The sequence below is a fragment of the Prunus dulcis genome, chromosome 7 (assembly GCF_902201215.1).
Source record: "Prunus dulcis chromosome 7, ALMONDv2, whole genome shotgun sequence".
NCBI classification, from domain to species: domain Eukaryota; kingdom Viridiplantae; phylum Streptophyta; class Magnoliopsida; order Rosales; family Rosaceae; genus Prunus; species Prunus dulcis.
In genome coordinates this window covers 2,050,469-2,076,048 of record NC_047656.1, presented here as the reverse complement: position 1 = coordinate 2,076,048, position 25,580 = coordinate 2,050,469, and the positions used below count along the sequence as shown (strand labels likewise).

General features: G+C 37.9%; 1 protein-coding gene and 1 long non-coding RNA gene across 2 annotated transcripts; one reads left to right on the top strand and one right to left on the bottom strand.

The window, feature by feature from the left end:
* Positions 1-6,538: 6,538 nt before the first annotated feature.
* Positions 6,539-9,154, bottom strand: LOC117633498. Its single transcript, XR_004586665.1, has 7 exons — positions 8,884-9,154; positions 8,255-8,315; positions 8,080-8,157; positions 7,923-7,984; positions 7,621-7,830; positions 7,439-7,479; positions 6,539-7,348 (listed from the first exon to the last, which is right to left on the bottom strand). It is a non-coding gene; the product is annotated as an uncharacterized LOC117633498 (long non-coding RNA).
* Positions 9,155-12,833: 3,679 nt separating this feature from the next.
* On the top strand, positions 12,834-23,628 carry LOC117634024 (transcription factor bHLH10-like). The gene is made up of 3 exons (XM_034367923.1): positions 12,834-13,705; positions 22,523-22,599; positions 23,372-23,628. Exons 1-3 carry the CDS (start codon positions 12,867-12,869, stop codon positions 23,626-23,628), a joined length of 1,173 nt encoding a protein of 390 aa, XP_034223814.1. The 5' UTR covers positions 12,834-12,866.
* Positions 23,629-25,580: the final 1,952 nt, after the last annotated feature.

The following is a 25,580-nucleotide window of genomic DNA, read 5'->3' as shown; positions in this document are numbered from 1 at the left end:
GGTGTGAAATGCAACTGCTTGCTTGTCTTGAGCCCTTGGGTTGTGCATCTTCTAGCCATGGCTTGGTCACTATTAATCTGTCCGATCTCGCCCCCAAGGATGGGGTAGCCGATCTTCTAGTGTATAGCAGATGTGAATGCTTCGATCTTGTTGATCCATGGTCGGCCCAAAATTCCGTTGTAGGGTAGATCTCGTCGATGACCATAAAGGTGGAGCTCACCACCTAGGGTGAGTGGATGTCAAGGTCAATCGTTCCCACCGTGATCAATGTGGCCCCATTGAAGTCGGTGAGCGACCTGGCAAGTTTGTTGATCTTAGGTTCTAATCCCATCTGTTGGATAATAGATAGTTGTAGGATGTTGGCTGCACTATCCTGGTCCACATGAAATTGCTCGATCATAGCTTGTTCAATTTGGATAAGATGACTAGGGCGTCATCATGTGGCAAATCAAGTTCGTCTTCTGAAAGTCGATTACGGGGTGTCCTCAATGGCTGGATCACCAGTTGTGACTTGGGAGACGTAATTCGCCTGCTCGATCTTTCTCTTTCGCTCCTTAGTGGTTAGCCCGGACTCATGAGAGTCGGCTAGGATGGTGATGATCCTTATTATTTTTTGGGGAGGTTCCTTGGCAGCTGCATCGCGATCCTCGAGATGCCTTTTCCAAGCATTTCTGTTGTTAGTGTAATGACCATACTCCCCGTGAAATGCGCAATATTTACTGGTGTCCCTCCTAGCTGGGTCTCCCCTTAGAGGCGGCAGTCTCTTCACGCACGGCTTGTTCTTCACTTGTGCCAAGATTTGGTGGATCGGGATAGTAAATTCAGTGAAGGTTTTTGTTTCAGAGACTCCTTCTTGGGGTTGCGACTTGCGCTTGTCCCGAATTTTGTGTTCGAACTTGTTGCTCCTTTAGCTTGCCTGCCGTTATTAAAATGATGATGTGGCAGGGGTATATTGGTCAATCTAACTGAGCTAGGATTTTTCCCATCAATCTGAGGTTGTGACGTGTACTTGTGGATCCCACCCCTAACATCTAACATAGCCAAAACGATTGAATTGATCTGACCTGCCTGGCGAACCAAAAAACCCCAAATTGGCTTCCTTCTCCCATAGAAGAAGATAAAACTCTAGAAATTAAAGGTTGGATTTCCACGAAAATTAAAGATGAAGCCTGAAATAATTGACGAAGGGGAAGAGTTGGATGTGGCGGCAGCGCATTGCTTTTGTGGGAAGATAGCTCACTTACAAACTTCAAGGACTGAGGTGAATCCACTTCGAAGATTCCATGTTTGTCCAAACTCATCAGGGGTAAGTTATGTTGCTGAAAGTTTGTTAATTTGGTTAAATTTGTTTTAAAAATTGCTATTAATGGTTGATGTAGAGGAGGAAAAAAGGATGTGGGTTTTTTGTTTGGGTTGATGTTGAATTTCCACCTAGTGAGAAGGCTCTAGTCAGTTGGCTACTGAGAAAATTGAAGGAACTTGAAAAAGACGTTGGGCATCGTCAATCAAGAGAAAGAAAGTTAATGGTTTGGCTTATTCTTTCCTGGGGTTTAGTAATGTTGTTGTTTTGGCAATTTCTGTAATAGTTGCCACAAAATGTGGCCATTGCACTAGAGGAATTAGGCAGATTTTAGAAGTCTATATTTTGCAACTGTATGTAAAATATCATGTATTGGTACGTATGTAATGATGGAGGAACATGGTTTGATTTTGCAACTAGATGTAATAATGTATTAGTACTTATCTAATGAATGTGGGTTTTGAACATAATGTGGGAGTCAGTTTTTGGATTTGGTACTTCTGTAATGGTATCAAAAGCATTACCAAAACAGTTCCTCGAACACTTCCTAGAAGGTACGAAAAAGAGTATACAAATCAACTTATCTAATGAATACGTGGAAACAGTTCATAACATTGATCATGGGTTTGTCTAAGCTGGAAACAGTTTATAACACTGATCAAATCCTTACAGTTTATAACATCCATCAACTCCTCACAGTTTATAACATTACTGATAAAGTACTTAACAGTTGGACTTGCAAAATAACAGTTCAATCAAAAGCCTCATTTGAAAGGGTTGTCCTTAACACTTGTCCTTAACAGTTGGACTTGCAAAATAACAGTGGAATGAAAAGGTCTTTATAAGAGGCATTTTAACAAAACACTAAACACTTGCACACCATTAGAATCTCCAAGGCTGATAACCATCCAAAAATCCTTTCGATTGGTAAATTTCTTCCTCTTGGCAGGAGATTTGTACCTTTTTTTTTTTTTTGGTACCACTGGCAAAAGGGTGTGACGAGCTTGTACTTGGTTGAGATCCATGCACAGTTTGAGAAGTTTGGGCAGGTTGAGAACATTGGCCAGTTTGAGAACCTGGACAAGCTTGCACAAATTCAGTTCCTTGCACAGTTTGAGAACCATCCTTCTTTTTTGGAAATTTAATCCTCTTTACAGGAGACTTGAACCTCTCTTTTTTTTGGCAGTTTTAGAAGCTTGGCTAGTTTGAGAAGCTGGTGCAGTTTGAGATGATGGGGCAGTTTGAGAAGCTTGGGCTGTTTTAGAACCATGTGGATTTTGAGAAGATTGGGCAATTTCAGAACACTGGCCAATTTCCAACCTTCTTCAGACCTAAAAATTGAAGCACAAGGCAATTTACATCAACTACATCCCATGCCTCTTCCTCTAAATATGTATCAAAGGAAATTCACTAACAAGTTTCTTGGCTATTGATTGTCTTGTAACCCTTTTGGTTGATGTCGTGTCAATTATTTTCTTCACCTTTGGTTTACATGGGAACTAACATAAGAAGAGAATCACTTGAAAATAAATAAATAATAAAGATCCAAAACAAATATGCATTACCAATGTATTTTGGGAAGAGACAAACCTGACTGCTAGTGCATTCTTTTGCCTTAGGGCAGCTCTTCCTATTATGGCTTCCTTGTCTATAAATTGAACATTTGGTTTCCAAGTTATACCTCTGCAACTTGGTGGTTGTAGGATTAGATTTGCGTGGTTGTTCACCTACTGGCCTCATCCTCTTCTTCCTTGGTCTCCCAGGTTGTTTGTGATAAAGCGGTGGCATCAAGGGAGGCTTATGACACTTAGGCCACAAGTCTTCACTTGTCATTGGGTGAACCATTGGACGATAAACTCTCATAAAGGCTTTCTTCTTGTAACAAGCATCAACATAAGCAATATGATCCCTATTTAATTGCCCAATGGCAGCACAAGCATTCTTGCATGGAATCCCAATGATATCCCATCTCCTACATGAACAACTATGCATTGCCAAATCAACCACAACTTGACTTCCATCATGGTTTTTGACCTCATATAAACTCTCCACAGCAAGCTTTGGAATGCACCAAGATGATTCTTTCTTCGTTTTCTCCAAAATGCCAAAAATCATTGGACCAATGTCATGTTTCCATCTCTCACAAAATGCTCTTCTAGTTACCATCAACAACATAATATAGTATCTAATCCTCTCTAGCATGGTTAAAATGGGTTTGTCTTTAAAATCCTCACACATATTATTCAAAAGGATGTCACACTTGGAATGAGTTTTAAAGTGAGTTCTAAGGCCGCCACACAATCAAATGCAACTTGGCTCAACTGTCTTATATTTTTCATCTCAGTATCCCACCATGGGATGGTTGTGCCCCTTGCGATTTTCTTCATTTGCAATTTCAACACCAATCCTCTGTGACCAGCAAGAGAAAAATTTGCTTCTAAGTGTTTGAGGCAGTGTATGTGCTCAGCGTTTGGAAAATGATCATGCACTGCATCAATCAATTCTTTTTGCTTGTCTGTGATAAAGACATATCTTGTGTTGTTTTCGATTCTAAGGTCCTCTGCCAACAGTTGACAAAACCATGACCATGTTTCATAATTCTCCACCTCAGCCACTGCATACACAATAGGATACATGCCATTGTTAGGATCCACACCAATAACAGATAACAATTGTCTAGGGTGATGACATTTGATATGACAAGCATCAAATCCTATCACTGGCCTACATCCCTGCAAAAACCCTTGTTTAACTGCAGCCAAGCAAATGTAAATCCTTTGAAACCTTGGCCTTTCACCCTTTAACTCACATTTGATAATGACTGTGCTACCCACATTTGTCCTTCTGAATTCAACAGCATAAACCCAAAATAACTCATACTGTTTTTCATAAGTCCCCTCAGTTATGGATATTGCCTTTTGCCTTGCCCTATATATTTGGGATTTAGAAGCTATCACAGACAAATCTTCTTGTACCTGCTGCTTAAAGGTTCCTATATCCCAATTATGTAGTCTAGACAGTTGAGTAGCATATCTCTAAGCTAACCATGTTGAGTTAGCATGAAAGTTGTGGTCAACTGTCCCACAATCATGCACGTCAACCAACTTCTTCACTTAAACCCATTCACTACCATTCATTGCTGAAGCAAAACAAACCTAGTTGCAATTCCCTGCACACACACTGCCCTCACCCTGTCATGATCATTGCATTTGAATTTAATCATCCTTCTGTTCATAATTGAATAGTTCCTAATTGATTTCCTAAATAGGTCAATGGTTGCAAATTTTAAACCCAGTTTAAACACAGGGTTGCGCATGTCTGTTTCCGGCCTAAATTCTTGAAATTTAGGCAATTTCCTCTTCCTTTTCTTTTGGTTCCCATCATCCTCATCATATGAGCTACTATCCAAGCTCTCAACATCACTTTTAGCTACATCAATTTACTCCCCATCTTCGTCTACAAGGGCATTTGGGTCTTCAACTACTTCAGGTGGGTCTACATAATTTTCAAATGCTTTATTGTCCTTTCTCAACAACTCACATTCATTTTCACTCTGCTCATAAGCAGAGTCAATAAAATCAAGGTCATCTTCCTTGTCTTCTTCTTCACTCTCTTTATTCCTGTCTTCCACATCAGTCTTACCTATATCAGCCCTATTACCCTCATTGTTTAGGGCCCCATCATCATCGCTTGAAACTCAGTCTTCAACTCTGCAAGCAAGCCCATGATCCTCAGTAAAAGGCCGACCTTCTTTATCATTGTTCAGAGGCCCACTGCCTTCAATAAAAGCCCTATTTTCATCAGTAACAAGCCCAATATCTTCATTCAAAGCCGAATCTTCCTCTTCACTATCCTCATTCAATGCCATACCTTCCTCTTCACTATCCTCATTCAACACCACACCTACTTCTTCACAATCCTCATTCACTGTAACACCTTCCTCTTCAATGTGTTGTACATAAATTAGAACAACTATCTCATAAGAAAGTGGTACCTTATCACACAAACTTAATAGCTCACCATCTGTGTCTATATCCAGTAACTCATCATTTACTACTCCTTTAAATGATACTTTCCCCATGTGCCCAAGCAGTTTCACTTGCTCCCACATCTCTAACATATTTATATACTCTACAGTACACCAATCCAAATATCCTACAGACCCACCAATATAACACCACTTATTCTATTTGTTTTTCACAATTCTACCACCATGATGTACTTCAAAAGTGACCAACTCTTTATCCTCTATACACAAACAAAAAAGGTTTGTCTTTAAGAACATCAAAATAGTATTCTAAGCCAATTATTAGAAGCAAGACAACAAACATGGTTCGATTAACATATTCAAAGCCAACTACAAGAAAACAAAAACGAGACCACATCAGGAAAGGTATACTACATTAAAACCCACTATACCGACAGCATGTAACACAAAAACACCTAAAGACTATCAATTCGTATACAAATCACTATCAGGTCAAGATTCTTTTCCACATCAAAAGACAAGATTCCATTTCAGAAAATAGGTCCTTTTTAGAAGAATCACTTACCGTACACAGGTTGCCCTGCTCCTACTTCTCGCCAAACGGGCATCGTCGTCGAGTCTTGTCCCTTCTTCTTGCCTTCAAGTTTTCGAAACTAACTCACAGCACTCTCCCTTTCTCGATCGTATTCTCAAACCCTAACTCTAAAATCCCCAAATCTCAATTTTCCTTCCCAATCTGATTTTCTGTTTTCATTTGTGAGTTTTCAGAGATTATAGTGGCTGTTTTGTTAGAGATGGGGTCCAAAAATCCACATAAGCAGGCAATTCAATCGTTTTAGCTATATCAGATGTTAGGGGTAGGGTCCACAAGTACATGTCACAACCTCAGATTGGTGGGAAAAATCCCGACTCAGTTGGATTGACCAAAATACCCTGCCACGTCATCATTTTAACAAAACTTCGAATGGCGTTGATGGAAAGTTGTTAAGTGACACATGAAACCCTGGTCAAGGGACAAAGTGAGTCACTTTAACTTTGAAGAGGTATAGTAAATTAACCAATATTTCAAAGGGCACTGCATCAATTAAGCCTTTTCTATTTGGAGTACATTCTATATTGGTTGTGAGTTTGTTTTTTCTTTTGATACAAATGTCGTTTATGAGTTAGAAATAAATTATCAATTTCACAAAATATTTAATTTCTAACATTTACAATTTTAATGAGCTATCCAAACATTGAAATTTCTATCATTTACAAAATCCGACATATATAAATCCAAACATTGAAATTTAAATGACAGAGATCCAAATTCTGTCATTTTAGAATAATATGTAATTTTCAATTCCTTCATCCAAATAAAGGGTAAGGGTACAGCCTCGCAAATCGCATCCCACTAACATAGAATTTTGTAATCAATAATGTCCTCTTTTCACGTGCATCAAGGCCTTCATGCGATTTGATAATCAACTTGAGTTTAAATTTATTGAGAAAATTCTCAGTGCAGTTAGGACCCCAAATCAGACCAATGCCTCTCTTTATTTGAAGAAAGATCAGGATTCATTGAGGATCTAACCACATCACGTCAACAAGAATCAAGTTGGGACCTTTCTTGATGCTCCATGAGGAGGTCCCAACTTGGTTCCTGGTGACATGATGTGGTCAGATCCCTTAATGACTCCTGGTCTTTCTCCAAATATAGAAAGGCATTGGTCTGCTTTGGGGTCCATACTACACTCAGAATTTTCTCAATAAATTTCAACTCAAGTTGATTATCAGATCGCATGAAGGCCCTGATGCACGAGAAAAGTGGCCAAGTACTGGTGGATCACATAAATACCCTTTTTTATGTTGCAGTACTTTATAAAGAATTCATGCCTTGAGATTACTGATTACAAACTTGGGACATTACCGATTACAAACTTCTCTGCGTGGCCTTCTTCTCCTCACCAAAGGAGGTATTGTTGACGGTGCTGAGTGCGTGGTGGAGGCAGCAACAAGATCGTCCCATAGTGCCTTTTTCTGTTCTCTTAAGTCGTGCCCAAGTGGCCCCATACTTGCAACTGATTTAGGAAACAAAAGCCATTTAGGAATTCTCAGTCTTCTTTTGCTTTTATCACAGTATAAGTCAACAAAACTATACATATGCTGACCTTCCAATTAGGTAGAAATCGAATGGACAATCAGGTTCACCCTATTAGAAGCAAAAGATACATGATCAGCATAAATTTACAACATCAAAAAGCAGTTAAATCCGAAGAAGAAAGAAGTAACTAAAAATCTGGACATAATGCAAACAGAATAATAAAAGGCTCATGTGTTGCTTTGTCCTTACCGGTCTTACAGGAAGACCCTTGGAGTTAAATGATAGTGCAGGGCTGAATGAAACAAGAGGCTTCACAGCAAATTCAGTTCCCTCCGGCTGAATTGTTGTCCTAGTTTCTCCAATTGTATTCTCTTGCTCGGCTGATGGTATCAAGATATCTTTCAGGTGATGAAATTTGCAGGTTGCACCAAACTTACATTGCCCCGTTTACAAGTGGAACTGTTTAAAAATTATGAAATGGAATATAAGCAAATCTACAACATAGATAGATAGATAATGCACACCAAAAAAGTAATGGAAATATATCTTACTGCACATGGGGGTTCAGAAGGCCTCTCAGGTAAGGCAAAAAATCAGTATTTTCTGAAGCAACCTAAAACCATAGTAGAGCATCATATCATAATAAAATAGGGAATAGGTCCAAACGACAGTTAACTCTTGGAAAATCCACATATCATTTGCACTTACAGCCAGTTTGTCCTTCGGATGATTGAACTTGCACCACATACCAAATTTGCATCTTTGAGTCTTTATAAAGTATTTATACTGCAACATAAAAAAGGGAAAAGAATCCATATCCAGTTAAATTGTTTAAAAGTATCATTTCTGCAAAAAGACAAAAAAAAATTGAATTGCAACTTACTGGACAATCTGGCTCTCCATGTCTCTCAGGAAGGGATTCACTTGGAAGCGACAAGCGGAACCTAATGAACCAATCATAAACTTCCGTTAGTTATTGCAATATAACTTTTGTCTCTTTATCAATTAATGAGCAAACAGACAATAGCACACAAACAGCTGCAATCTATGATCAACAAATTCAATTTCTAAAATTAATAGATTCCTGATCTAAGGTGAAATCTGTGGAGAACTGACTTGATGAAAGTAAGCTTGAAATACTAATCAGTTTCAAACATTACTAATTCAAGCAAAAAAATCATATTCATACTTGCTGATAAGCAAATTAAAAAGCACACATAAAATCAGAAATACAATTGCATACAAGATTAACTTAGAAATAAGCTAATTTAAGCAATGTATGCAGCAACTGCATTCCCACTCTTTGATCTCTATGATACTACGATTAGAAACTTTCAGTAAACGTCTGTATTAAAGCAATGAACTTTAATCATAACCATATTCAAGATTCTCACTTTCTTATCAAAGAAACAATAAACAATTACATCAGAACAAAAATTCGAGTTAAAATGTGAAAAATATTGCAGCCAGAAATTTTCGCAGTAACCAAACAGAGAGCGGAAAGTGAGGAACCTTCAGAGGGGAGTTTCACGCCGGGCTCGACATCGGGAGTTGGCCATGAAGACTAGGACATCAAATGCGACGACGTCACCAGATACATAGAGCTACTTCGGCTATGGTCGTCGGTGGCGGAGACCGAAGGGTCCCACTCGGAAAGGTACCGGAGGGTCAGGTCGGATAGGTAGGAGTCGTTAGGGCACGTGAGTTGTAGACGCTGGAGATGCCGGCTGTGGCGGCTGCATCAGCAGCAGCTTATTGTGCGGCGCCGTCGCCGTAGAGATGGCTCGACCCTAAATCCCAAATTTATATGCATATGCCCTAGCCTAGAAACTGTGAAATCAGATTCCGGACACGTGTCCCATTTAGACTTTTTACACTGTTGGATTAGGCCTTATCATTTGGCCCGCGGGCTCATGGGCCGATGGGAGCCCGCCCGGCCTATCCAAAAAAAGCCCGGCCGAGCCCGTTATGGGCTTTGAGATGGTTCAGCCCGCCTTGGGCTTGGCTTGGCTTGGCTTGGACTTGGGTGTCTGAAGCCCAACTCGGCCCATAGACCCGACCTGTCCCACCCACAAAAGCCCGGCCCGTTAGGACAGCATACATATATTATATATGTATAAATAAGAGTTTAGGTTTAGGATTTTATCACTTAAATCACATATAATTTGTTACATTTTATTTACTTTTCTTTACTCATTCCTAGTTTATATAAGATGAACAACATATCACATCACCAAATATAATCATATTACGAAACATAATTGTACCACCAAATATAATAATATTTTTTTTGAACACATTACCAAATATTTGCATATTTATTCATACCATCCTTTAAAACAAATATTTTTTTGATACTTATTATTTTTTAAAACGTATTATGGTCTAATTATGTAATAACCTCAAAAATAATACTTTGTTTTATTATTTGTGTAGAAAATCTTATAAGTTGTGTGACTTTATTGGGTGTTTTATGAATTTGGTTTGATGTGAAAATATTAGAATTAAGTGAGTTTAATCTCAAATTTGGACTAAAATGCCCTTATAATTAAGTTATGATTTTTTTTGATGATGTAGGCCCGTTTAGGCCTGGGCCGGCCCAATGTGCTTTCTTAAGCCCGACCCATGGGTCGGGCTTGGGCTTTGAATTTTCTAAAAAAAATCTGGCCTGACCCGGGCCATTGACAAGCCCTATGTTGGATTTTTGGGGGTGAGTGGGGTAATTTTATTTCGACTGGAACAATTTTACTTTTGTTAGGCCATTTTCAACCCTTGAGGCCAAACCCAAATAATCTCAAATTATGACTCAATTTTGGTAAAATTGTAGCAATGTCCCTTGGATTAAGACCAAACTTTACTTTTCGTCCCTTATATTGTTAAATTATTACGGTGGTACTTTAATTAGATCTCATGTTGCATCATTGGTCTTTCAGTCAACTTAGTTAAATTTTCTATCAAAATTAAGGGCAAATTGGGAAATTCATTATATAAAAAAATTTCTCTCTCTCTCTCCCCTTCTTTCCTCTGCGCTCTCCCACTTCCCCCGACGATTTCTTCTTCCCCCAACCCTAGAACCCTCTACCCACACCCGCAACCCTAACACCCAAGAACCCGCAACCCCAGCCCCCATCCTCCACCACAGATCTTATCAAAACAGAGAAGCAGAGGCATCTTTTCTTTTGCTTCTGGATTTGTGAATAGAAATTAGTTCAATCTTTGAAGGAGGCTGAAATGATAGATGGTTGAAGGATGGCTGAAATGACATTAATAAGTGAAGACACTCTTTCCTCTGGTTGAATACTAATAGAAGAGGAGCACACTTAAGAAGAAACCCAGCACTCTTCCCATTCTCCAAATGGTAGTTCGGTTCTTTCGGTTCCAGCAGTACATTTAGGTAGAGAACATACTGATGGTTCATAATGACGTTCTTCCCAAATTAATAGTTTCCAACAAGTAGAAGTATATTCTTTAAACTTAAATTGCAAAAGCCTCATCACTGAACAGATAAAAGTCCCAAGAACGGACAACAAAACCATCAAAAGAAATTTCTCTCTCCGCAATCCCCCACTTTCTTGTTTACTTTGGATTTGCTAGCTTCTTGGTTAGGTGTATTGATCTGCTAAGAGAAATTGGTCACTTCTTATAGCTATGTGTTTGTGTATTGGCAAAATTGTTGCTATGGGTTGGGGTTCTGGTTCATTGGGGGGGGGGGGGAAAAAAGAAAATCGAAGTTGGGAAGAAATTTGGAAAGAAATCAGAAATCACATTGGGAAATCTCCTCTTATAGGTGTTTGTGTATTGGCAAAATTGTTGCTATGGGTTGGGGTTCTGGTTCATTGGGGGGGGGGGGGGGTGTTGAAGAAAGAGAGAAATCGAGGTTGGGAAGAAATTTGGGTGAGTGAAGAAATCTGGGTGAGAAATCACTGGGTTGAAGAAATCGGGGCTGGAGAGAGAGAGAGAGAGAGAGAGAGAGATTTGATTAATTTTTTAAATTTTTGTGTGAAAAGACATTTTTGCCCATGACAAGTAGGACTTGTCATTGCCATGTCATGATTTTTAATTAAAAAGTTGACTGAGATGGCGGAAATGATGATTTCTGAAAGTAGAGGCATAATTAAAATACCACCGTAACAATTTAACAATATGAGGGATGAAAAGTAAAGTTTGTCTTAGTCCAAGGACCATCGCTACAATTTGGCCCCCAAATTTTCTCCCAACTCAAGAAAAGTAAGAGGTCAAAATTTGGGAAACCCAAACTTGGAGCCAAACTGGACAGGAAAACTTTTGGTGTAGCCCACTCAAGACTAATGCAGCCCATGTGCAAGGAGGAATCAATGGACAGCAGGTGTCGTTGTTGTTGCTGCAGAAGTTGTCACACGCCAACTATCGTGTGTTGGTATCGTGCCTTTTTTTTTCTTTCAACAATAACCCAAATCCAATGATCAATATTAAATCCAAGCTATTTTAACAGTAAAAAAAAAAATTCAACGATCAAAATAATATCTTAAATTAATCTAAATCAAATCCAACCCCAAAACTAACTTCAAACTCTATAAATACCCACCCATTTCTCGAATATAATTATATTTGTGAAATTTCAATTTTTTAAAATCAAATTATGAAGTTATTTAAAAAGATTAAATGAAGAAAAGTTATCCACACAAAAACAAAAAAAAAACAAAAAATTTGACTTAAACCATTATTAAACAATTTAATAAAGTCACAAACTTAAAATTGGAGTCTGAAGGGTTGAGGGAAAAAATGGTTTGAGTTCGGGCAAAAACCAAATAGTTACTTTTTGGAGAAGGAAAATTTGGATTTAGGACCAAATTGGTTGGAGAAGGCCTTATAAATCAATTTAATTATTATGGATGCCCACCACCTACTTTTTCTCACAATTCTTGCCACTATGTTTTTACCCACAATGATGTAATTGTAATTTACCTATATTATATTTGTTAAGTGTGGTAAATAGTTATACTCTATTTTGTCTATAAATACAAGGCATTAAGAGAATTAAATTACAAGTTTGAGAAGAGCAGCTCTATGGTTATTATCTTCTTCTAAATTTTCTCCATAAGTCCGGGTAAATTACTCAAATGGTCCTCAAACTTGTACTCGATTTACATTTTGGTCCATAAACTAAATTATTAGTCCAAAATGGTACATAAACTCTATTTTAACTGTCCATTTGATCCAACCGTTACATTCTGTCAATGTTGCTGTTAAATGTGAGGGCAAATTGGTCATTTCGTACGTTAAAACTCTCTCTCTCTCTCTCTCTCTCTCTCTCTCTCTCTCTCTCTCCTCATTCTCCCATGGCCACCACCCTCAAGCTCCAACCCCCAACCCATCCCACAACCACTCTCCACCCAAACCCATCCAACAACCACCCTCCATCCCAGGCCCCATTTATGTGAAAATGATGCAGAGAGACAAAACAGATCCGTAAAAGGCAAAAGGCTCCAGAAGACAAATTAAAGACTGGTCCAAAAATGTATGAAGATACAGTAGGCTGCAACTTTGACCAAAACTCCATGCCAGAATCAGCAGAAAGTGTCCTCAACCTCAACCCTCTTCCCCTGTCACCTCCACCACAAGTTCTCATGCCTTCTCTCTTAGAAACCCACAACAACAACAACAACAGCTTTGCTGTTGTAGAAAACTTGAGACTCTCCATGGAAGAGCTCTCCTACCCTCATCAACAAGATCATCATGCTGCCATGGAAATTGAGCTCCAAAATGAACTTGGATTCAATCCATACAGCACCAATACTGACCATTTGGTTTCCTTTGAGCAACAAACCAATTGGGACAATATTCATGGTGTCCATGATCAGATGCAGCAACAATTGCAAGATGGTGCTAATGGTGCATACCCACATACACCTGACCTTCTCAACCTTTTCAGCTTACCTAGATGCTCACCCTCCTCTGTTCTCCAAAACTCGTCCATTACCTTCACAAACCCCAACCCGAAAAGCTCAAATTTTCTGAACTCTTTGGGGTTCCTCGGAGATGTCCATGGTGGGATTGACCACCCGACAGGGATAGCGAGTTCGGTTCTCTATGACCCACTTTTCCATTTGAACCTGCCTCCACAGCCACCATTGTTCAGGGAATTGCTTCAGTCATTGCCATATGGATACAGCTTGCCAGGCTCAAGAAATGGGTCTTTGTTTACTAGTGGTGGGGATGAGGGAGAGGGGATTGGAGGAGGGGTTTACTCTGATGTGATTAATAATGGGAAGCAATTTGAGAATGGGGTGTTGGAGTTCTCCAGAGAAATGGGTTCTATTGGAAGAGGAGGAGACGTCAAAGGGACCAAACACTTTTTTTTTTTCTCTTCTTCTTCAATTATTTTCTAATTTTGTATTTATTTTAACCCTATTTTATTTGTTAATTATGAAAAGTCGTATTTGTCCCTAAAATTTGGTTACATTTAACAGAAAATATAACGGTTGGATCAAATGGGTGATTAAAATAGAGTTTATGTACCATTTGGACTACTAATTTAATTTAGGGACCAAAATGTAAATCGAGTACAAGTTTGAGGACCATTTGAGTAATTTACCCTAAATTTTATATCACGTTATCAGCACGAGTCTCTAACCACCCAAGAATCTTGGTATAATTTTCTTCCATCTAAATTTATATTCTATTTTTTTTATTATATTTACTAGTTCAATCATTAATATGAGTGCTATTTTTACTAACCAAGTTTCATTTAGATATAGCTATACACATGTTAATTAATACCAGTGGAAGCTACGTCAAAGCATGAATCTATTGGCTTTTATCTTATATAAAACATACTTATTGTTTTTAAATATATATATATATATATATATATAAACATAGTTAACGGCCAAACTTTATATATCAGCTTTTTTAATCTTTAAACTTACAATATTGATATGATGAAGATGAATTTTTATCATACATGAACCCGAAGTTCATAGACCAATATTTTTGGAATCCGAAGTTCTAAACTAAAATGATAATTGCAATATCATTAATACTTTGATAACAAATGAATTTTATTTTGAATTGAGTGGAAACCTGAAGTTCACATCTTAATGATTTAAACCTGAAGTTTAAAATCAAAATAATCTTAGAACCATAAGTTCTGAATGATATGATAATTTAAGAGCTAAAAGTCTTAAATTTTATTAAACTTGAACCTGTAGCATCAAGTACATAAAATACATATTATAATCCAATCATCTCCTTAAAATTATTTTCCTAAACATTTATATTATTAATGCATACTGTTATTTTTATTGATTCTTTATTTCCATCTTTACAGATATACAACAATGTCAAATCTTGCTAAGATTGATTTCACTGCACTAGATATTTCTGGCAAGAACTATCTAACGTGGGTTCTCAATGCGGAAATTCACCTGCAGGATCGCGCAGAAGCAATGATTTTCCTTCGTCGTCATCTTCATGGAGGATTGAAAACCGAATATCTTGGGGTGAAAGATCCAGCAGTTCTCTGGAAAAATTTGGAAGAAATATATGATGACTAAAAGAGTATAATACTTCCAAAGGCTCAATATGATTGGATGCTCAATAGAGAAAGGGTATTTAATAAATATTCCCAACTGATTTCATGTCTCCTTGTTGCATAACAAAATAATGAACTTTTAATGAAAAATTATCAGTCTGATTCAACTGGCTCAAAACCAATCCTTGAAGTGAATACAAATGAGAATATGCATACATTATCGCCTGGAGCAAATGCAAGAAAATATGGGCACGACCGTGGACACGGCCATGGGCGCGGCCGAGGTCATGGTCATGATCATTATAGTTCCCGAAATTGAGGAAGTTATTCAAACAAGAAAAACACATCATACCACTAATAGTGGAATAATAATGAAAGAAAAGGAAAAAGAAAGTTGTGCATAATTCCCAAAAGAAAGATGATGATGCTTGCTACAAGTGTGGAATAAAAGGACACTGGTCACGTACATATCGTATGCCAAAACATCTTGTTAATCTATATCAAGAATCAATTAAGGGAAAGGGAAAAGAGAAACAAACAAACTATACTGATTTCGAATAACATTTTTGGTGATTTCAATGAGCCGATAGACATCACCCATTTAGAGGTTTCTAATTTCTTTATAGAAACAAGTGGAAACATTGATCGCACAATCAATGAAGGAAATGCCAATGATGATGACAAGGCTAACAATGATGGCATTGATGACATGAATGTTGATTAATTCTGTATTGATCTTTTATGCTGTACTTTATGTTGTGTGTTCAAATTTCTACATTTTCGTGTGTAATGCTTTAAAATAAAAGGCTTATTGTGTGCTGAGGGTCTCAATTCATGTACTTTGTGTGTAATGCTTTTAATTCATATATAAAGAAATATGGAAAATCTCAATGCCTTGATCAATTTCAAGATATGTGATGGAGATGTATGTCTAGTAGATAGTGCAACGATGCATACGATTCTTCGATATAATAAATATTTCTCGCACTTAAAATTATCTAAAGCCAATGTAAATACAATTTCAGGTACTGCCAAGTTAATTCAGGGCTCTGAAAGAGCAACAATAATATTACCTCGGGGAATAAATATTTATATAAAAAAATGCTTTAAGTTTTAAGGATAGTTTCACATTGAAACTATGAATAAAGGGTAACAAAGAATATCTTCATATCACTTCTATTAACTCATGCTAGAAGCATGTAGTAGAAAAACTTCCAGTTTTTTTATCAGGGTTATATTATACCACCATAAGTGAAATAGAATCAAATTATATGGTGAACCAGAAGTTCAACAATCCAAAACTTTTTATAATTTGGCACAATAGACTGGGCCATTTAGGGTCAACGATGATGCATCGAATAATTGAGAATTCATATGGTCATCCATTGAAGAACTAGAAGATTCTTTCATATAATGACTGTCCATGCGAGGCTTTCTCACAAGGAAACTTTGTTATTAGACCATCATTGGTAAAAGTTGTTGGTGAATCTCCCATGTTTTTACGGCGAATCTAAAGAGATATATGTGGACACCTTTTCATTATTTTATGGTATTAATAGATGCACACCTAGATAGTCACATTTTGCTTACTTTCTACACGGTCGATTACTTTTGCAAAACTTCTTGTTCAAATAATCAACTAAAGGGCATAATTTCCTGATTATCCCATTAGAACTATTCGTCTTGATAATGTTGATGAATTCACATCTCAAGCATTTGATGATTATTGCTTGAGATTATTGCATGTCAATTGGTATTAATGTTGAACACCCTATTGCACACACTCATACTTAAAATGGCTTAGCAGAAAATTTTATCAAATGCCTTCAAATGATTGCTACACCAGTGCTTTTAAAATCACAATTACTCACTTTGCCCTGGGGACATGCTATATTACATGACACATCTTTAGTACGCATTCATCCAACTTCTATTTAGGGGTGGGCATGGTCCGGTTCGGACCTATTTACCTGGTTCGGTTCGAGCCTATTTACCTAATTTTAACAAAAAAATTTATAAAATAGTTCAGTTCGGGTTGAATCAGTTTTGGTCTGGTTCAGTTTTGAACCAGATTATTATTATTATTATTTCAAATGATTTTTTAATACAAATTTCAACTGAAAATTTATTTATTTTTGCTTGAAAATTAACAAATTACCCAATTTCATACAAAAAGAAATATTTAGGTAAGAAAAGAGAGATGTTTTGAAATTGAGCTTGGGTAAATATTAGTTATGAGATTAAAAATATAGCATTGGATATAAATAAATATTAAAATTATATGTATTTTAATTTGGCCAATTAGGCCCAGTTCGGTTTGTTGGGGTATAGATCTGGAATGGGAATCGGTTAGAACCGGTTCGGTTCGGTTTTTTGAATTTGGTTTGACTTTTTGGTCAACACGGTTTTTTTCAATTTTTTCCGATCTGGTTTGGTTCAATTGATCGGTTCTTTTTTTCCGATGCCAACCCCTACTTCTATTTATCAACATTTTCCATTAGAACTTGTTTTCGGACAACAACCCAATATTTCTCATTTAAGGATTTTTGGTTGTGTTGTTTATGTTCCAATTTCTCCACCACAACGAATTAAGATAGGCCACCAATGACGTCTTGAAATTTACATTGGATTTAATTCTCCATCCATCATTAGATATCTTGAACCCTTAATAGGTGAGATGTTTTTAGCCCGATTTGCGGATTGTCACTTTAATTAGACAATTTTCCTGCTGTTAAGAGCAAGTCCAGCAGTGCTGGACGAGTCGGGCTAGGGGGGGTTTGGGTCAAAAAACGGCGTCCAGCAGCAAAAGTCCAGCCCGGGCGAGCGTGGGGCCACCAAAACGGGCAGGCCTGAAGGCGAAATCGGCCCGAGCTCGGGCCCGAAGTCTGGGACAAAATAGCTGACGCCAGCATGGCGTCAGCCCTGAAGTTTGAATTTTTTTTTACCGTTGGCGCGTGCATTGCACGCGCCAACGTTAAAAAAAATTTCAACTCAGCGCTACAGTGCCGCCAACGGCTCTTTGACACGTGGCGGCCTCTGGTCGCTCCGATTGGAATTTTTTCTTCAATCCAACGGCAGCCAATATTTCTGCCCAAAAAAATTGAAAAAAAATCGAATTTTTTTTTAAAAAAATACACAAAAATTACAGAATTTTTTGTGTATAAATACCAACCAATACTCTTCACTTTTAACACCAAATCCTCATATATTTTCTTCTCCTTCTACTATTGTTCACTTTCTCCTCAAAATTTATTCACTTTCTATTCAATATTTTTTCACTTTGAAGTTGTAATTTTTTTCTAGCATATTATGGGTTCTTCTAATGAAAATGGAGGGGCATGGAGCATGATGGAAGATGTTAGCTTGTGTGAGGCTTGGGTCCAAGTTAGTCATTGTCCAGTAACGGGCAATGAGATTAAATTTTCTCATATGTGGAAAAAAATTCATCAAGCATTTTGTGAAAGGGCAATTGGTTCTACACGTACATAAATGGCATTATCCAGTAGGTGGAAAGTTCTTAATAAAGAGTTGGGGAAATGGAGAAATGCTTTAGCAAAAGCGATTGACAACCAACTAAGCGGAGAAAATCTTAGCAATGAGGTAAATTATTTGTCATTTTTCTTCTATTAATTTCTATGTCATATTAATTTTTATTTAAATGTTTCTTGCAATTTATATATTTTGTTAATATGTCTCTATTTTTTTTTAATACATGTTGCATTTTTTTTATTATTTCTTTAATTTCCATTAGTTTTTTTTTTTTTACATGTTGCATTGCCAATATTTTAAAAATTCTCTTGCATTTCCATTTCATTTTTTTTTTATAGATTATACAAGCACAAATGTGGTTTGGTGCTACCGGCCAAGGAAAAAAAGTTTCAACCATACCCATTGTTGGGAGGTGGTGAAGACTTGTAAGAGATTCCAAATTATTCCAACCGGTCCGACGGTAGTCTTGAACGAGACTCCACTTCATGAGACGCCGGCATCGGATTCACCTATGGATTCCCCGATGAGTACCGACTCACCCATTGAAAATAATCCAAGGCCTATTGGGAGGAAGGCGGCGAAGGCGAAGAGAGGGAGTAATTCTAGCAAGAATGCATCTCAATTTTTGGAGGAACTTTCAAAGCACCAAGCCATGAGAATTGAAATGGACTTGAAACAACAAGAGCACGATATGGCAGTTCAAGTAGAATATGCAAAAGAAAGGGAGTATGTACGCAAAGAAAGGGAGTATGTACGCAAACAAAACATTGAAAAAAAAGATCGGGAAACCATGGCCATGGATACAAGCCATATGTCTCCTGAAACAAAACAATTTTGGAAGCTAGAACGAAGGGATGTTATGAGACGAAGACTTTTTCGTGACGATGGACCTAGCAACACGGATTGGTTAAATGATGGAAACCATTAAAATAGTTTGTTTGCCTTTAATGTCTTAGTTTACTTGCCTTTGATTTCATTGTATTTTTTTTTTTTGTTTAATTCATGTACCTTTGATTTCATTGTATTTTTTGTTTTGTTTAATTCATGTATTTTATTTTATTATTAGTTGTATTGCTTTTCTTTTAGTCAATAAAGAAAATATTCAACAAAATTCCTTTTTATTCAAAACATTCCATACATAAAAAACAAACCACAACCAAAGCATAAAAAATAAAACAAACCACAACCAAAGCATAAAAAAAAAACAACCCACAACCAAAGCATAATAAATAAAAAAACCACAACCAAAGCATAAAAAATAAACAACCCACAACCAAAGCATAATAAAATAAAAACAACTTCTTCACTTCACTTTATTCACCTTCATTTCCTTCATTGCCTTTCACCGCCCATAAATGCTCCATCAAGTCAACTTGACGGTGTTCATGAATATAGGACGATTGCATCTCCGTGTAGCGATCAATCATACGGGGCATGAAACTACCGCCTCTAACCAACGGTTCATGCTGCATTGCTTCTCCATTTGGCCCCACTGGTTTTTCATAAATTCGTGTTAGGGCCGTGTCCATGGGATTTGGTTCATACACGTCATCAGCATCGTAATCATATTCATCTTCCACAATCATGTTATGGAGGATGATACAAGTCATCATTATACTCCTAAGCACCTCCTCGTCAAATAGACGTGTCGCGCCCCTGATAATAGCCCACCTAGCTTGAAGGATACCAAAGCACCTCTCAACATCTTTTCTGTACCCCTCTTGATAGCGAGCAAAAAATTTTTGCTTATGGGATCGGGGATGTGGAATTGTTTTCACAAATGTTGTCCACCTCGGGTATATGCCATCAGCTAGATAATACCCGGTCTGGTAGATGGTATTGTTAATTTCATATGTGATATTTGGGGCTTCACCTCTCAAAACATCATTGAACACCGGGGATTGACCTAGGACATTCAAATCGTTTTGAGATCCGGCAACTCCGAAGAAGGCGTGCCAAACCCATGTATCAAAACCAGCAACTGCTTCCAGGATGATACTTTTCTGCCCTTTTCTATTTCCATAGTCCCCTTGCCAAGCAGTTGGACAATTTTTCCACTGCCAGTGCATGCAGTCAATGCTACCAATCATGCCAGGGAATCCTCGAGACTCAGCTTTTTGGAGAAGCCTTTGCAGGTCCCTGGGCGTAGGTCTGCGGAGGTAGTCTCTGGTGTACAGAGTTTCCACTGCATCACAAAATCGCACCAAGCTCTCCAAAACAGTGGACTTCCCCATCCGAGCAATCTCATCCACCTGATCGGCAGATGACCCATACGCCAACATTCGTATCACAGCTGTGAACTTCTGCTCTGGAAGAAGTCCCAAATTTCCAGCACAATTTCTCTTTTGAACAAAATATTCATCATAATTGCAAATATCATGCATGATTTTTTTTGAACAAATGAGGTTGCATTCTATATCTCCCTCGAAAATGAACATCAGAGTACAGAGATTGTGGGATAAAATAATCTTCCATAAGATTCTTACCCCTGGAATGTCTATGTCTGTCCACATTTGGGCGACGGCCTTCTCGTGAACCACGGCGAGCCTGCTTTTCTTCCTCCAGCAAAGCAACTGCTATGCCAAGTTGCTCATCTAGTTCTCTCTGCGCCCTTTTGCTTGCAGCTCGTCTACGCATTCTTTCTCTAGTTTCTCTCTCTTGCCTCTCCAAAACCTCTTCCATGTCTGCCATTGAGAATGGAGAATGAAATCTAAAATTTGAGAAATGGAAATGTAGAGAAGAATTGGTGTGGGAGGTATGAGCTGAACCTCTGATTTTATAGAAAAATGTACACATATAGATATGACACGTGGCGCAATCTTAGAGGGTGAAAATCTTATCTGAAATTTGAAATTCAAATGAAATTTCAAATTTCAAATTTCAAATTTATCTGAAATTTGAATTCCGAAATGTATCTGAAATTTGACATTTTGAATTTATCTGAAATTTGAATTTTGAAATGTATCTGAAATTTGAAATTTATCTGAAATTTGAAACCGAAAATCTTATCCGATATGAATAGTATTGACACGTAGGAACCCAAAAATCTTATCAAATCAATTACAGGACGCATTTATTGATACAAAGAAAGTAACGAAGTCTTATATACCAGCTGTAAATACTCAAGCAAGGATTGATATCCTTGAAGGACAACATGATAATACATCAAAGTCATGCCTAAAGCTTGGGCATCCTATGGGTGCTAAAGATAAAAATCCCTAAGGGCTCGTTTGGTACGACGGACTATTATGGACTGGACTAAATACTGGGACTGTCTTGGATTGGCTTTGACAGGACCCGACCCAAATTCCACTTTGGAATTCGAGTCGGACCCTGCGCGTGTCTGACACTTGGCGGGTGTCGGGCATGAATGACCTAATTGCCCTTCCCTACAAAGTACAATAAATAAACAAGGTTGACTCCTACCGAAAATTCGGTAGAGTCTTCCCTGTAACTAGATCAATTCCCAAAATTTACACCTGTCAAACAAGCATATATACACACCAACTGCCAGCATACGTATATAAATACATTCCAATAGTTAAATTCTAATTCTAGGGCGAGTTATCAGAGCGACTACTAAGAATTTACAAAAGGAGTCAATTCTTTTACAGAAAAGTCGTACATTAGAAAGGAAAGCGCGGAAGGTGGAAAACGGCCCGGTGGTGGATCACTGTGCATGCCTACTGCCTGGGGGCGCAAAACATTGAAAATGTGAGTGGACCCAAAAACAAAGTTTAGAAAATACATATGAACATACTAACCCCACTGTAAAAAAAAATAGTTATACAAAACTAAATCATTCTCTTTATTATATTTGTACTGAAATCAATGCATTCATCTATTTATACATATATATATATGCCAATCATACTCATGGTCAACATTAATCTCTTAAAAGCATTGAAAACAGTTTAAAACTACCATCTTGGTGTACCCCTTATTTCCGTCAATACCTAATATCCGTAAATTCCTCGCATCACCATTGGTGACACATACTCGCAGGTCTCGGTGACACAAGGTCAATCCGAGCCGCAACTCGCAGGATTCAGGGAACTGTAGTCAACCTGATCTGGATTTCTCGCTCAGCACGAGTCCGGGTACCATAGAACTCATGGGGCAACTGTCAAGCATGCTGACTAAACCAAATGCAACCAATAAAATCCGAAGGCAACAAATTTATCTGAAGGCAACTTATTTACCGAATGCAATATCTATATATCTGGGTACCTAAGGTGGTTTAAGAAAATATAAAGTTTCTGAAAAATCTGGTGAACAACTGAATTTCTGTTAAATCTGGAACTCTGCTGCCATTTATCTGATATTTAACTAAAATTCTCTTTCCCTATATCCTTAAAGGATATTCCACTCGGCATCATGCAAAACAAAATATTTAAAAGCATATAACAGCTTATAAAACACTAATCTTTGAATAAAACTTATTCAAGATCAAATACTGTAACTGAATTGCTTAAATTCATTTATAAAAACAAAGTCCACTCACTGCTGGTCCGTGCTCGCTGGACCTCTTGAAGGTCCCTCCTGCGGGTCAACTGGTGCCCGGATGCTTGATTCAATTACTATAATATTCTATTAATACAATACTCAATATAGTATTAAATTAAAAACCCTGACCCCGGCTCCTAGAAGTGCGTGCATCAAATTACATTTGTTCCTATGCCCATAGAAGCTTTCCTTCCATTTGGAATAGTTTAGAAGTATCTCAGGACTCAAAAAACACTAAAGTCCCAAAAAGTCAACCTGGGACCCCGCGAGTCCACGACCTCAAAATTATGATCCGGAAGCCTCTAGAAGTTCCAATATACTCAGGACACATGTCCCCGAGAGTTTGATCTCGATCGGATAGTCGGGTTGATCACGATCATACAATCGAGTGATTTCTAAAACCCTAGCCCAAGGTTTCGCGATTTTGGAGTATCCGGGATACCGATTCATGATCCTGGAAATGTCTAGATTAACATATCTAAAAATGATTAGGATCCAACGGCTCCACTGTATTGAACCTGGGAATCGCACAATATGCGAGATCTGTTCGGGGTTCAAACATTATCCGAATCGAGATCCGCGACTTCCTACGCGCTCGTGACAATACAAGGATCACTCTAGGACTGAATGTGGTCTCCACCAGGCTGCCCACGCGCCGATGCACATGCCGGCAGTGCGTGAGTAACCCAAGCGATAAGGCTTCGCCAGAAAATCTCAGAATTATGGCTCAAAACTCATATCCTAGGTGAAACACCTTATTTGGAACCACTTTTGTTCTTGGACCGACCCCAAAAAGTGGCCGGAATTGCACCCTCAAAACTGGCTAAAACCTAGATTGAAAATCGAACGATCTACACTTGAAATTTCTGAAATCCTACCAAACCAGCAGCTAGAGCATGGAAAATAGGTAGAAAACCATACCTCACTCGTCCGATTTGGTGGCCGGATGACTAAGATTAAAGGCTTGGAAGTTCTGTCAAAACCGGCGCAATCTCGAACATTTTCCTGCGAAAACTGGCGGTTCCAAGGGTAAGGACCGATCTCGAATGTTTTCTGGCGGTTCCAAGGGCGACAGTTCAATCGGGTCCGGTCTCGTCGGTCGGAGTGGAGGGTGGCGGTGGCTATGGAGGAGAGAAGGTGACGGATGCAAAACAAGAGGGGTGTCGCGATAGTGAGGGAGAGAGAAGAAGGTCAGTTTTTAAAAATCTTGATTTCAAAATTACCATTTTGCCCTTCTACGTATTTTGACTGTATTTTCTTCGTTAAAGCTCCGATTCAAGCCCGCTACGTGTCTACAGACTCGTTTCTTCGCACTCTATGCAACGGTGTGTGTGGAATTGTCAAATTCTTTCTCGGTCAAACAGTCAATTTTTCTTTAATAAATTATTCCAAGGGCAAAATTATCTTTTCCTCTTAATAAATTAATAATTAACTATTATTTAAGGACCGGGTTGTTACAGGCTTGGCATGGCATAAGCAAGATAAGACTTGTCCTGCGTTTGGCGTAATGTCGGACTAAGAAGCTGGATAATGAAAATAGTACTATCCTATTTTTGGTGTATGCTTGGACTGGGACTAAATTTTTATTTTATTTTTTATGTGATATAATATTTTAATTAGAAATTGTTTTTACTATAATTCCATAGCAAAAAATTAGTATTAAAATTTTCCAGAACTTTGGGACATGCCTATATTTTGAGAATATTTCCCAAATGTGAAAGCTCAACTTCCCTAACACAAATTACCAAACCGTCACTAGGTAATTGCAAACACAACATGCAATTGCCATCACAGTTTACGAAAACCAACTATCTGTTTGTCAATTGCCGAACCACTAGCTACATGACCTCTACACTTGGTTTTATGCTTCCTTTCTTCCTGCAAACATGGTGAGACAAGCTCCAAACCATCCCAACATCATAGCAAGCCAATTTTCATAACATAAAGTTCTACTTAATTCATGGTAAATATCCAACACAAAGTTCACAAAATAAGATGATCAATGGTGCATATACAACACCAAGTTCACAAAACAAGAAAATCAATGGTGCATATCCAACAACATTCACAAAATAAGATTATCCATAGTGGATTTCCAGCACCAAAATTACAAAAGAAAGTACACATGTTAGTGTTCACAAACTAAGACAAGTTACCATAACCATATGTAGTCTGTCACACAATTGTCATCCATAACCAAGACACCATAGAAGCACCGTCATCCTCTAGCATGGTCATTAAGCAATTTTTGAACAAACACTTCTTTGACATCATCATCTAATGACTGAAACACTGCCACAGTTTGTGGTTTCTCCAAAATGAGAGTCAATGCATCAATTTGATCCATAGGAGAAAGACCCATGTCCTTGAGCATTTTGGCAATTTCACTATGATCTTCATTACCTTTCACTATTGCCTCAGTTACCATTTGCATTATTTTTCCAAATTCTGCAAATAATTTTTCCAATGCATGTACTATCTTGTCGGTTCCATCACTTGAATTTTCAGTTCTTCTTTTCCTCTTTCTTTCACTATTTTCAGAATGACTGACACCTTGGGACATGAGAGATTCATTCTCAGCTGCAATATCACTTGGATTAACTCATTGTGGCTTTGCTCCTCCATCATCTCCACTGGGACCTCAGATCCTTTTCCATTAGCACGGTCTTTTCCAAATATGTTAGCAAGTTTGTCATAAATT